At 43.3% G+C, this 15,310-nt stretch overlaps 1 protein-coding gene across 1 annotated transcript in view; it reads left to right on the top strand.

Moving 5' to 3' along the window:
* LOC111974395 (SH3 and multiple ankyrin repeat domains protein 2-like) overlaps positions 1 to 15,310 on the top strand; it is a 176,940-nt gene that overhangs the window by 156,952 nt on the left and 4,678 nt on the right. Inside the window, exon 24 of the mRNA XM_070447184.1 lies at positions 14,864 to 15,072. Coding sequence (XP_070303285.1) covers positions 14,864 to 15,072 — 209 coding nt within the window. The remainder of the gene's footprint in view (positions 1 to 14,863; positions 15,073 to 15,310) is intronic.

Genomic DNA, 15,310 nt, shown 5'->3' with positions numbered 1-15,310 from the left:
AAATAGCGATATTTGGGGGATGATTTATTTTTCAAATAACCGAAAGTGAGAGGTAGTAATCTGAATAAAGGAAAAAAGCCCATTCTTGAACACGGGGTAAGCCATTTTTACTAATCTGCTGGAGAACCAGTTTGGATTTAAGTATAGCTTTTGTATGACCGAAGCCTTTAGTGAGAGGTCAAATGCTTTAATATTTAATCATTTCTGCCCTCCAAGTTCATATTCATTATATAAATAGGCCTGTTTAATTTTGTCTGGTTTGCTGTTCCAAATAAAGTGGAATATTCTTTGCTCATATAATTTTTAAAAAACAAGTCATTAGATGTAGGCAGGGCCATAAGTAAATAGGTAAACTAGTATATGAAAAACGAGTTAATCAGGGGGATTTTTCCACATATAGACAGGTATTGTCCTTTCCATGGTAGCAAGATCTTATCTATTTTTGCTAACTTTCTATTCAAATGTATTGTAGTGAGATTATTCATTTATTTCAGGATATGAATACTTCTCCAGTGTTTGCAGATCTGTTTTTTGACTAGGTATGAGTAAATTATATGGTGACGGTTTCCACTACACCTATCCCTCCAATGGACTGACCAGAGCTTCCTTCCGCTATATTGCTTACAGCTTTCTGGTTCGCCACAGATCTGCAAACACAGAAGAGATAGGTGCTAAGGAAAGGTTGGAGGCAAAGGTGTTTGGGACTGGCATATTCTGTCCATTTCAAGCTGATTGATTGGAGTAAGTTGGACCAATGATGTTGACCGAATTTTCCGTAAAACTTGTTATATGGAAAACAGATACACTATTTAGTGTAGGTTAAAGGGAAAGATGGCACTGTACTGTATAGTACAGCCTGAGGGAAGGAGAGAGATCATATAGAACAGTTGAAGTGAGCAAGCGTGTGAGGGATTAGGTAGCAGAAGGGGCAAGGTGCCATGTAGCTGAGCACATGGAGCAGATGGATGTGAAAGAGAGGGTGGCCTATATTCTCTCTCTCGCTCTCTCTCTGTCTCATTCTCGGGCCTTCCATCTCTCTTTATTTCTCTGTATCTTTCTCTTTCTGTCTCAGTTTCACCCCCCCCTCTCTAATTTAGACAGGTTCTTATGAACAGTCTCTCTCCATCTTCAGCGTGGAACGCTACGACATYAGTGATTTGCTCTTCCTCCTTTTTAGCATTCTTAAATGTTTTCCTTTCACTTTTATCCCTGTCTTTTAGATTCACAGATTAGTGCGCCGGTGAATGAAAGGAGTTGATGAGAGCATGTGTGTGTGTCAGGCCTAACCGTAGAGCTCAGTGTCATCCCAGTGTGCACATCCACATCACGTGCAACCTCCTTTACTAGGCCACGGTTGCATAACATATCCGAGTGTGTGTGAGACTAAGTGTGTGATTGTGTGTGTGAGTGCATGCAGGCATGCGTGCATGTGTGAGGGTGTGTGGTGAGATGGAGAAAGAGTCTCATGACTGTTTCTGTGTGTGCATTTGTGTGTGTGTGCGTGTGTACAGTACATTATATCTATAATGGTTAAATTCACTGCACTAAGTTGAAGCGTCCAGTACTAACTCTAGAAAATGGCTCCGATGATGTTGTGTATGCTCTCTAATGACAKGGTCAAAGCAGACCCATTCATACACAGTAATCTATTCAGCTTCTGGGCTATTACATCTACTATGGAAGGTTGGAGCGAAAGCTTGGTCATTAAAGCAAGCAAGTCAGAAGGTATCATTTCTACTTTCATTGCTGGATAATGTCTGCCCATGTGTGGTCCAGGGTGTGTTTTGCTCTGTCACGGTAGGGTATTGACACCCTCATCCCTCTCCCACCTCGTCAGCATGATGGTATTGATTGTGATCACAAGTTCAACAGCAAGGTATTGTTCAGTTAGAAATGGATCAGTGTGTCAGATAACGAAGCATCACCTTTTATAACTTGCATTCATGGGGCATGTACAGTACATGGGCATGCACAGTATATGTGAAATAGACCAGACTATGACTGTTAGAGGAAATTATGAGATTTCTGTTCTGTGAAGTGAATTTAAGTCCCATCTTCCCAAGCAGGTTATCACGTTGGAGTGAGTTGTCAGTTAAGGACAGATGTTCTTTCTTCACTACATTTTGTCAGATTTTCTGTTCTACTTTTTCCCCCTTTTTGTGTGTGTGTTCGTGCGTGATAGAGGGTGTGTGTCTCTCCATGTGTTTTGTTGTTGTCTCATCTTTTCATGTGTCCTCTGTTTCCCTCCATCTCTCACTCCATCACAATGACTTCCTGTGGAAAAGCTGGTGCTGAAAAAACAAGCTGTAAGTTTTACCCATGGTGCAAGGTGTTACAGGTCCAGAGGGGGGACTGAGTGCTTTCACATTGGCCCAATTCCATTTGGGACAAATAACACCCTTGTGTGCTTCACTTCCCCTCCCTAACTTCCCTCAGGTTTATCCATATAGTACGAGGGAAAGAAGGGACAACCAACCCGGGCATCAAGGGCTGCTGTGTCTTTTGGTTTTGTCCATACTTAGGAGTGTAATTACAGTATACAGTGGCAAGAGAAAGTATGTGAACCCTTTGTAATTACCTGGATTTCTGCATACATTTTGGACAAATGGTCCAAAATACCTCCTGACTGTTGTGCAGAAAACTACAGAAAACATTTGGTTGAGGTTATTGCTGCCAAAGGAGGGTCAACCAGTTATTAAATCCAAGGGATCACGTACTTTTCCCACCCTGCACTGTGAATGTTTACACGTTGTGTTCAATAAAGACATGAAAACGCATAATTGTTTGTGCGTTATTAGTTTAAGCATACTGTGTTTGTCTATTGTTGTGACTTAGATGAAGATCAAATCAAATTTTATGACCAATTTATGCAGAAATCCAGGTAATTCCAAAGGGTTCACATACATTTTCTTGCCACTGTATTTAATGACTTCTACACATACAGTGGGGAGAACAAGTATTTGATACACTGCCGATTTTGCAGGTGTTCCTACTTACAAAGCATGTAGAGGTCTGTAATTCGTATCATAGGTACACTTCAACTGTGAGAGACGGAATCTAAAACAAAAATCCAGAAAATCACATTGTATGATTTTTAAGTAAATCATTTGCATTTTATTGCATGACATAAGTATTTGATACATCAGAAAAGCAGAACTTAATATTTGGTACAGAAACCTTTGTTTGCAATTACAGAGATCATATGTTTCCTGTAGTTCTTGACCAGGTTTGCACACACTGCAGCAGGAATTTTGGCCCACTCCTCCATACAGACCTTCTCCAGATCCTTCAGGTTTCGGGGCTGTCGCTGGGCAATGCAGACGTTAAGCTCCCTRCAAAGATTTTCTATTGGGTTCAGGTCTGGAGACTGGCTAGGCCACTCCAGGAACTTGAGATGCTTCTTACGGAGCCACTCCTTAGTTGCCCTGGCTGTGTGTTTCGGGTCGTTGTCATGCTGGAAGACCCAGCCGCAACCCATCTTCAATGCTCTTACTGAGGAAGAGGTTGTGGCCAAGATCTCGCGATACATGGCCCCATCCATCCTCCCCTCAATACGGTGCAGTCGTCCTGTCCCCTTTGCAGAAAAGCATCCCCAAAGAATGATGTTTCCACCTCCATGCTTCACGGTTGGGATGGTGTTCTTGGGGTTGTACTCATCCTTCTTCTTCCTCCAAACACGGCAAGTGGAGTTTAGACCAAAAAGCTCTATTTTTTCTCATCAGACCACATGACCTTCTCCCATTCCTCCTCTGGATCATCCAGATGGTCATGCAAACTTCAGACGGGCCTGGCCATGCGCTGGCTTGAGCAGGGGACCTTGCGTGTGCTGCAGGATTTTAATCCATGACGGCGTAGTGTGTTACTAATGGTTTTCTTTGAGACTGTGGTCCCAGCTCTCTTCAGGTCATTGACCAGGTCCTGCCGTGTAGTTCTGGGCTGATCCTCACCTTCCTCATGATCATTGATGCCCCACGAGGTGAGATCTTGCATGGAGCCCCAGACCGAGGGTGATTGACCGTCATCTTGAACTTCTTCCATTTTCTAATAATTGCGCCAACAGTTGTTGCCTTCTCACCAAGCTGCTTGCCTATTGTCCTGTAGCCCATCCAGCCTTGTGCAGGTCTACAATTTTATCCCTGATGTCCTTACACAGCTCTCTGGTCTTGGCAATTGTGGAGAGGTTGGAGTCTGTTTGATTGAGTGTGTGGACAGGTGTCTTTATACAGGTAACGAGTTCAAACAGGTGCAGTTAATACAGGTAATGAGTGGAGAACAGGAGGGCTTCTTAAAGAAAACTAACAGGTCTGTGAGAGCCGGAATTCTTACTGGTTGGCAGGTGATCAAATACTTATGTCATGCAATAAAATGCAAATTAATTACTTAAAAATCATACAATGTGATTTTCTGGGATTTTGTTTTAGATTCCGTCTCTCACAGTTGAAGTGTACCTATGATGAAAAATTACAGACCTCTACATGCTTTGTAAGTAGGAAAACCTGCAAAATCAGCAGTGTATCAAATACTTGTTCTCCCCACTGTATATTAGTCGACGAATTAGCAGGCATTGCAGGCCTTCAGAGCCCGATCAGTATGGAACCACCGAAGGAAGTTTAGAGGCGGAATTGAATGAGGGTGTTAATCTGAATGGAATGGAGCATAGTTGTGTGTGTTTTTGGGGGAGGTGATGGGTTTGCCCTGTGTGTCCCTGCTCTCACTCCATACGCCTCTTCATCCATCTCCCCATCGATCCATCACTCATCTCACCACTCCATCTGATGCTGCACAAATCTCTGTGGTCTGTGGGGGGCTGATATGTACACTACACACTACACTGTTCCTAAAAAAAGGTATATTTACATTAGATTGCAAACCAGATCTAGGTTCTCTCTTCCGTCCCTCTAGTGCTGAGTGTCAAGCCCACTGCATGTTTGGGTTAGGTATATATTTTTGTGAGTCGAGGATACTGTGATGCTGAAGCCAGATGGTCAAATGCTATTCTTCTGGAATTAACTGCTGGATATGACAGTAATAATCACTTCATAATGATTATTCCCAGCTGAGCTGACCTCAAATACTGTATAATCCTCTTCCTCGATATGTTGCATTGTTGTTCTATGTACAGTTCAACTACCAAAAGACATGCTTGTATGAARGCATGCACATAGATGTACTCTCTAAACGCGCACACACACGCATATACTCAGAGATAGAGAGTGAATCACATTAGGACATGCTCTGTGGACTTAATGCTGCAAGCTTCTCTCCGGCCTCTGTGCACGCTGATTTTTTTTTCTACTTGCAATGAAGGTTGTGTGTGTGTGTGTTTCCTGGTTATCTGAGCTCTTCTCTTAAACAGAGTCTGTCACTGTTACTGTTTTGTTAGACTTCAGTGCGGCTTTTGAAATTATCGATCATAGTCTGCTGCTGGAAAAACATATGTGTTATGCCTTTACACCCCCTGCTATAGGTCAGGTGCCACAAAGAAGGACTTAGGGAAATTACAATTGGCTCAGAACCGGGCAGCACAGCTGACCCTTAAATGTACACAGAGCGCTAACATTAATAATATGCATGTAAATCTCTCATGGCTCAAAGTGGAGGATAGATTGACTTCATCACTCCTTGTTTTTGTGAGAAGTGTTGACAAGCTGAATGCACCGAGCTGTTTATTTAAACTACTAGCATACAGCTCGGACACCCATGCATACCCCACAAGACATTCCACCAGAGGTCTCTTCACAGTCCCCAAGTCCAGAACAGACTATGTGAGTAGCATAATTCTACATAGAGCTATGAATACATGGAACTCTATTCCACATCAGGTAACACATGCAAGCAGTAGAATCAGATTTAATAAACAGATAAAAATACACATTATGGAACAGCGGGTACTGTGAAGAGACACACACACACAGGTACAGACACACGCATACGCACACAAACGCTAGCACACGCACTCTACACACACGTACAGTACATTGTAATATTGTTGTATGGTGGAATTATACATTTTGTATTGCAGATATGTAGTGGTGTAATAATGTTATATGATGTACTGTTTTATCCTTTGTTAATATGTTTTGACCCTAGGAAGAAGAGTAGCTGCTGCCTTGACAGCAGCTAATGGGGATCCCTAATAAATACAAATACTGTATTGTGAACCTTAGAGGGAATGCCAGCTGAAATATGCAATGGTGAAAATCACATGTGATCTATGGTTTCAATTTAAATGAATTCCCCAGTCAAATACTGTTCACTGTTTAAATTTTGAACGCCACGTCCAAATGACAAAGTGTTTGTACCAATGATGTATATAAACCCTGAATTGAGGATGCTAAGTATTGGCCATTAAAAGACTTTTGAAGTCACCCATATTGGCACTGCGCAGAAGGAGCTGTCTTCCATAGGAATGAAAAGGGCAAAATTGCATGTAAATATACTTTTTGTTGTGGTACTGTGGACAGTAACATTAGCAATCTCAAAAAAGTATATTTTAAGGATTTGAAATACGGCGTAGTAACGTCATGAGTTGGCACAATGTTCATTGTTGTTTAACTAGCTAACGTTAGCTGGCTGGCTCGCTAGCTAACGTTACTCCGGGATGCTGCCTAGAAGGCCAGTTCGCGCTGTTCTGTGGAGGGAGCAGTACACAGCGTTGTATGAGATCTTCAGTTTCTTAGCAATTTCTCCCATGGAATAGCCTTCCTTTCTGAGAACAAGAATAGACAGACGAGTTTCAGAAGAAAGTCTTTGTTTCTTGCCATTTTGAGCCTGTAATCAAACCCACAAATGCTGATGCTCCAGAAACTCTACTAGTCTAAGAAGGCCAGTTTTCAGCTGTGCTAACATAATTGCAAAAGGGCTTTCTAATGATCAATTAGCCTTTTAAAATCATCACCTTGGATTAGCTAACACAACATGCCATTGGAACACAGGATTGATGGTTGTTGATAATGGGCCGCTGTACGAGAATGTAGATATTTCATTAAAAAATCAGCCATTTCCTGCTACAAAAGTCATTTACAACATTAACAATGTCTACACTGTACTTCTGATCAATTTGATGTTCTTTTAATGGACAAAAAATCTGCTTTCTACAAAAACAACGACATTTCTAAGTGACGAAAACTTTTGAACGGTAGTGTATATGTATATAAAAAATACCTTATTTACATAAGTATTCAGACCCTTTGCCGTGAGACTCGAAATTGAGCGCAGGTGCATCCTGTTTCCATTGTTCATCCTTGAGATGTTTCTACAACTTTATTGAACTCCACCTGTGGTAAATTCAATTGATTTGGAAAGGCACACACCAGTCCATATGTGACCGACCGGCTCAAATCGGTATTGTGTAGCAAAATTTGAAATTGTGTTTTTTACATTGGATAAAAGTAGAGAAACAGAGCTAAAAAAAAWTGTATATCATTCACTGCATTTTTGAGGAACAATCGGAAAGTAATTCTGCTTTGAAAGTTGATAAGCTTGTAAACTCACTTTTGAGAAAATGGCATTTGAATGTTTTGGTAACTGGTGAAGAGCTCTTCTTTGTCTACACCCATTTAGCATCGTTTATACCCTCTTAAGCTTTAGCCCGATCCATCTCGTTTCGCTCTAGGAGCGTTCAGAGCGCACGCTTGATGCTCTGGCTGATGATTTGTTTACCTCTGGATAACATGAAAACAGCCTAACCAGCTCTGCTGGCAACAATTTCATTACGCTTTTTTGCCAATGTTTACTAACACTGGCCATATTCAATGGGTGTTGTGCATTCGTAAATGAATCAGTTATTCTGCAATATGGCATATTCAGCTAGATAACAATACACTTTAGCGTAAGACATGTAGCTAGCTAGCTAGGTAACAATGAACCTAGCTAGGTAAACAATGTGTAAGATCATACACGTCACGTAACGTTAGCTAGTGAGCCAGCCAGCTAACGTTAGCTAGTTAAACAACAATGAACATTGTGCCAACTCATGACGTTACTACGCCTTGCATGAATCTGTAGGTAGTGGTATCTAGCCAACCAAGTTCAATGTTAGCTAGCTAACATTAGGCTCTAACTAACAAAGCAAATGGCTCTGAGATAAGAGTAATAACATCATACACGTAACATTAGCTAGCGAGCCAGCCAGCTAGCTAACATTAGGCTCTAACTAGCCAAGCAAACGGCTCTGGGATACAAATAATAACATCCTACACGTAACGTTAGCTAGGGAGCCAGCCAGCTAACATCAGCTAGCTAGCTAACAGAACAATTTAGCTTGAAATGAAACCACTTCCTGTCAAAATTAGAAACGTGCAATATCTGAAAATGTAGCTAGCTAGACTATCTTACCCGTATACATCATCATGCATGATGGCCGCATCTCCTTGTCACGGATGCCAAGCCACAGCTGCATGTGAGCTCTCACATTTTCAACATGTTTTTACAAAAAGATAGATTTGGAGTCAGATAAACTTGGATTTTTCGGCAGGGACATATACAGGATGCTACCCTCCACAGCATAGCATTCACTACAGATCAAAACTCCAAACCTACAAGCTAATTTTGGACAGAATTACCTGGAAGGATTAATACACCATCCAACCTGGAACTGAGACAGACCAGACAGACCATATACAACTTCAATTAGCACGGAGGTGTGAAGTGAGAGGTGTCGAAGACTTTGAGCCCAACCAATGGCAGGCTACCCCACCCAAATCCAGAGGCCTTGAAGCCCACTCCTGCTGTTCAGAGACTATCCACTGGTYTTTTCACCAAGAAATCTGCTTCCAGAAATATAAGCTTCTCCCTAGTGGGTGTGACACCTACTCCCGTTGCCTGCTGCACTGCTGCTTGGACTCCACCTGGCGATCTGTTCACCGTCTGCCCTGGTCGTCTCCCCCTGTCTGGTTCAGGTACCCCCATCACACTCCCCCCTCTCTCCCGAGCTTTCGCTCACCTCCAGCACACAGGCACTGTTGGGGCGAGTGACTCCGAACTTACAATGGCTAGCCCCAAGTCGTTATTATTTTTTTCTTGTGCATTTTGCTATTTGCCTCATGATTCCTGCATGCTTTGTTGACTATGAACTTTCTTGTTTACCCAACCGTGGGACAGACTATGTTTGTTCCCACACTCAGGATTCTGACTATCTATTGGTTACACTGACTTTTGGCCTCCCATCCTATTCTAACCACCTCTCGCTGACTTTGTATTCATGTTACCTGATGAAATTGCTGTATAATATGATCTTGTTGCCATCTAATGCACATTCAACTGTCATAAATCATCACTGCAGAGCTCTCCCTGTCCTCTGCCATGCCTTGATTGTATTAATGTTGATGATATCTGGAAATGTGCATGTACACCCTGGCCCATCTGCTGTTGCTAGCCCCAATTCGGACTTGTGCTCTGATATCTGTTTCACTGATTTCTGCTCTCGTAAAAGCCTTGGTGTTCTGCACGTTAACACTAGAAGCTTATTACCTGCAATGGATCAATTGAAAGTCTGGGTTCACAGCTCCAATCCAGATTGGTCATTACTGAGACGTGGTTTTAAGAAAGAGTGTTTTGAATACTGATGTTAACCTTTCTGGTTTAAACCTTTTTCGGCAAGACAGATCTTCCGAAGGTGGGGGAGTGGCAATCTTTACCAAGGAACACCTTCAGTGCTCGGTTGTCTCAACAAAGTCTGTCCCCAAACAATTTGATTTTATGGTATTAAGCATTAAACCAAGTATTTGTTGACTGTTGATGGGTGTTATCGTCCTCCATCAGCACCAGCCTGTACCCTACCTGCCATAATTACTCTCCTGGCCCCTTACACTAAGTCTGAATTTGTCCTGCTAGGTGACCTTAACTGCAGCATGCTTAAACCACCTGACCAAGTCCTAAAGCAATGGGACTCCCTAAATCTTTCTCAGATTATTACCAATCTCACAAGGTATGACTCCAAGGCTACTCTCCTCGATGTTGTCCTCACAAATAATCCTGATAGTTATCAGTCTAGTGTTTTCTGTAATGACCTTTGTGATCACTGTTTTACAGCCTGTGTTCATAATGGCTGCTCAGTGAAACGACCTGTCCTGATTTGTCATATACGTTTGCTAAAAATCTTTAATGAAAAAGCCTTCCTTCATGATCTGGCCTCTGTAAATTGGTATAGAATCAGCTTGATCCCKTGTGTCAAAGAGGCTTGGACCTTCTTTTTTGATATTTTCAGTGACATTGTTATTAACAAACAAGAAAATTTGAATTTAGAAACAGGTTCAGCAGAGTTATTCCACCTCAAGAATTGCATCTGACGAAAGGCTCGGCACACGCATACTCAGCCTGACTGACTCTTGTTCAGGCAAATGATAAATAAGTGCACTCAGGCTATCTGGAAGGCCAAAGTTAATTACTTTAAGGAGCAGTTCTCTCTCTGTGGGTCTAACCCCAAGAAGTTCTGGAAAACGGTTAAAGACCTGGAGAATAAACCTTCCTACTCACAGCTGCCCCTGTCCTTTAAAATTGATGATGTGGTTGTTACTGACAAGAAGTACATGGCTGAGCATTTTAAATCACCACTTCATTAAGTCAGGATTCCTATTTGTCTCAGCCATGCCTCCTTGCCCGTCAAAAATGTCCTCATCTCCCACCCCTGCTAACGCGACTAGCCCCGATGCTCCTCCCTCTTTTTCCCCTGCCCCACTGCAAAGTTTCTCCCTGCAGCCGGTCACTGAGTCCGAGGTGCTAAAGGAGCTCCTTAAACTTGACCCCAAAAAACATCTGGATCAGATGGTTTAGACCCTTTCTTCTTTAAGGTTGCTGCCCCTATAATCGCCAAGCCTATCTCTGAAGTTTTTAACCTGTCTCTCCTCTCTGGGGAGGTTCCCATTGCTTGGAAGGCAGCCACGGTTCGTAATTTATTTAAAGGGGGAGATCAAGCTGATCCTAACTGTTATAGATTTGGCATGGGTCCTGAGATCCTCAAAAGGTTCTACAGCTGCAACATCGAGAGCATCCTGACTGGTTGCATCACTGCCTGGTACGACAATTGCTCGGCCTCCGACCGAAAGGCACTACTTACCTATTGTTCAATTAATACCTTTTTTGCACTATTGGTTAGAGCCTGTAAGTAAGCTTTTCACTGTAAGGTCTACCTACACCTGTTGTATTCGGCGCACGTGACAAATAAACTTTGATTTGATTTATAGGCCTATTTCTATTTTGCCCTGTTTCTCAAATGTGTTCGAAAAACTTGTCAATAATCAACTGACTGGCTTTCTTGATGTCTATAGTATTCTCTCTGGTATGCAATCCGGTTTCCACTCAGGTTATGGATGTGTCACTGCAACCTTAAAGGTCCTCAATGATGTCACCATTGCCCTTGATTCTAAGCAATGTTGTGCTGCTAGTTTTATTGACTTGGCCAAAGCTATTGATATGGAAGACCATTCCATTCTTGTGAGCCGGCTAAAGAGTATTGGTGTCTCTGAGGGGTCTTTGGCCTGGTTTGCTAACCACCTCTCTCAAAGAGTGCAGTGTATAAAGTCAGAACATCTGCTGTCTCAGCCACTGCCTGCCACCAAGGGTGTACCCCAGGGCTCGATCCTAGGCCCCACGCTCTTCTCAATTTACATCAACAACATAGCTCAGGCAGTAGGAAGCGCTCTCAATCATTTATATGCAGATGATACAGCCTTATACTCAGTTGGCCCCTCCCCGGATTTTGTGTTGAACGCTCTACAACAAATCTTTTTTAGTGTCCAACAAGATTTCTCTGCCCTTAACCTTGTTCTGAACACCTCCAAAACAAACGTTATGTGGTTTGGTAAAAAGAATGCCCCTCACCCCACAGGTGTGATTACTACCTCTAAGGGTTTAGAGCTTGATGTAGTCACCTCATACAAATACTTGGGAGTATGGCTAGACGGTACACTGTCCTTCTCTCAGCACATATCAAAGCTCCAGGCTAAAGTTAAATCTAGACTTGGTTTCCTCTATCGTAATCACTCCTCTTTCACCCCAGCTGCCAAACTAGCCCTGATTCAGATGACCATCCTAACCATGCTAGATTACGGAAGACATAATTTATAGATCGTCAGGTAAGGGTGCTCTCGAGCGGCTTGATGTTCTTTACCATTCGGCCATCTGATTTGCCACCAATGCGTCTTATAGGACACATCACTGCACTCTATACTCTTCTGTAAACTGGTCATCTCTGTATACACGTCACAAGACCCACTGGTTGATGCTTATTTATAAAACCCTCTTAGGCCTCACTCCCCCTATCTGAGATATCTGCTGCAGCCCTCATCCTCCACATACAACACCCGTTCTGCCAGTCACATTCTGTTAAAGGTCCCCAAAGCACACACCTCCCTGGGTCGCTCGTTTTTTCAGTTCACTGCAGCTAGCGACTGGAATGAGCTGCAACAAACACTCAAACTGGACAGTTTTATCTCAATCTCTTCATTCAAAGACTCAATCATGGACACTTACTGACTGTTGTGGTTGCTTTGCGTGATGTATTGTTGTCTCTACCTTCTTGCCCTTTGTGCTGTTGTCCGTGCCCAATAATGTTTGTACCCTGTTTTATGCTTCTACCATGTTGTGATGCTGCCATGTTGTGTTGCTACCATGTTGTTGTCATGTTGTGTTGCTACTGTACTGTGTTGTCATGTGTTGCTGCCATGCTATGTTATTGTCTTAGGTCTCTCCTTATGTAGTTTTGTGTTGTCTCTCTTGTCGGGATCTGTGTTTTGTCCCCGCAGGAGGCCTTTTGCCTTTTGGTAGGCCGTCATTGTAAATACGAATTTGTTTTTAACTGACTTGCCTAAGTTAAATAATGGTTAAATAAAAAAAAATTAAATGGTTGCTCTTAGTATGAAGATGTAATCCGGAGATCTCTTTAGCTATCATACTCTAATTCCACTGATTTCAAAACTCGATCCTCCAGAAAGTGGAGAGCCACACTTATGCAGCTCCACTATACGATACATTAAAAAAAGCTGCGTTTGACAAGATTACCAGCACAGACTGGCCAGGGGAGCAGGGGAGTATGGGGGTGACCAAGAACCAAATGGTCACTCTGAAAAAGCTCCAGAGTTTCTCTGTGGAGATGGGAGAACCTTCCAGAAGGACAACCATCTCTGCAGCACTCCACCAATCAGGCCTGGTAGAGTAGCCAGACGGAAGCCACTCCTCAGTAAAATGCACATGACAGCCCGCTTGGAGTTTGCTAAAAGGCACCTAAATGACTCTCAGACTATGAGACACAAAATTCTCTGGTCTGATGAAACCAAGATTGAACTCTTTGGCCTATATGCCAAGCGTCACGTCTGGAGGAAACCTGGCACCATCCCTACGGTGAAGCGTGGTGGCAGCCTAATGCTGATGTTTTCAGTGGCAGGGACTGGGAGACTAGTCAGTATTCAGGGAAGATAAATGGAGCAAAGTACAGAGAGATCTTTGATGAAAACCTGCTCCAGAGCGCTCAGGACCTTACACTGGGGTGAAGGTTCACCTTCCAACAGGACAACAACACTAAGCACACAGCCAAGACAACACAGCAGTGGATTTGGGACAAGTCTCTGAATGTCCTTGAGTAGCCTAGCCAGAGCCCGGACTTGAACCCGATCTAACATCTCCGGAGAGACCTGAAAATAGCTGTGCAGCGACGCTCCCCATCCAACCTGACAGAGCTTGAGAGGATCTGCAGAGAAGAATGGGAGAAAATCCCCAAATACAGGTGTGCCAAGCTTGTAGCGTCATACCCAAGAAGACTCAAAGCTATAATTGCTGCCAAAGGTGCTGAATACTTATGTAAATGTGATATTTCAGTTTTTTTTATACACTTGGAAAATTTCTAAAAAACAGTTTTTGCTTTGTCATTATGGTGTATTGTGTGTAGATTGAAGAGGGGGGGAAACGATTTAGTCCATTTTAGAATAAGGCTGTAACGTAACAAAATGTGGAAAAAGTCGAGAGGTCTGAATACTTTCCGAATGCACTGTAACTAGCTACCAAGAAGCCATTTCAGGCTTTTGATCAAGTTAAAGTAGCTAGCTTGTCTTTCTTAGCTGGCATGCCTGCTGACAAGGTTGATAGACTTTAGGAAAGCAAGCAGTTACTAAATGTACTGAATAAGACTCACATTCCTTTAAATCTTTTACCCAGATTTGAGCAGAGATGCAAAGAAGATGATTTAGTTTCTTTTAAAAAATGCATCAGGAGGAACCAGCTCAAGAGGTATGCTTAAATATGCAGAAAAATAAACATATTTTTGACACAAGCATAATGATTATGGCTCTAGATTGCAGGGGGGAAAAAGCTTTTTCAGGTGTTTAAAAAATTATAAATATGGATAGCCTACTTGTTAAATAGTGGACTGTAAAATACCAGTGAAGTAAAGTAAGGCTTAGGTAAAAATCCACTCACAACACTGCACCCTGGTGGCTCTTTCAAGTATTTCAGTAGAATTCTGTGCTTAGATCAGTAAGATACTGAATGTTCATGAACTTCGTGTTTATTTAGAAAGCTCTAGGTGAACCCCACTTCCACACCAAGACTCAGCAGGTTTGCCACACGTCAAGGTCAGCGAACACTAGCCAGGTCTGAACACACACACACACAACCACACACGTATGCTGTAGTGGGGGGATGTGAGTCACATGTGGAGGGGAAGGAGTCTGCTTCTTGGCGGAGGTTTATATCTGGACAAGTTTCTCTAGGTTGCCATGGTCTTCTTTGGTTGCTATGTTCTGATCATTATGGTCTGGATTAGTTTGGTACAGCCACTCTATACCATAGATCATCACTGTGCCATACATATGTTAGATTCTCATGATCTCTCTTTTCTCCCTCTCTATTTTCTCTCTCTTTCTCTCTCCAGCTCTCCAGCCTCAGGAAGCCAACGGAACTCCAGCGTGTCCTTCAGCCTGCCCCCCTCCTCCTGCACCCCTCCTTCCAGCCTGCCCCCTCACCTCTGCAGCCCACCAGACACCTCGTCCCTCTCCTCGCCCCCCTGCCCCTCCTCTTTAACCCACTCTTCCTCACCCAGCCTTAGCGACCTTTTCGGCCTGCCCACCCTGCCCATGGAGAGTGTGAGAGGCTTCGGCAGCATGGGTGGGAGCCTTGGTGGAGGGTCCTCGTGCGGGGACTCGCGCTCCCCCTCGCCACTCACCCTAATGCAGGCCGTAGCCACCTCGGGCAAGCCCTTCGCCTCCAAGCCCGTGGAGCTGTGGAGCAAGCTGGATGTGGCCGACTGGCTGGACAGTCTGAATTTGTCGGAGCATAAAGACGCCTTCCTGGACAACGAGATCGAGGGCGCCCACCTGCC

The sequence above is a fragment of the Salvelinus sp. IW2-2015 genome, linkage group LG15, assembly GCF_002910315.2.
Source record: "Salvelinus sp. IW2-2015 linkage group LG15, ASM291031v2, whole genome shotgun sequence".
NCBI lineage: Eukaryota > Metazoa > Chordata > Actinopteri > Salmoniformes > Salmonidae > Salvelinus > Salvelinus sp. IW2-2015.
Note: the sequence above shows the minus strand (reverse complement) of the source record. Positions and strands in the feature narration are given on the sequence as shown.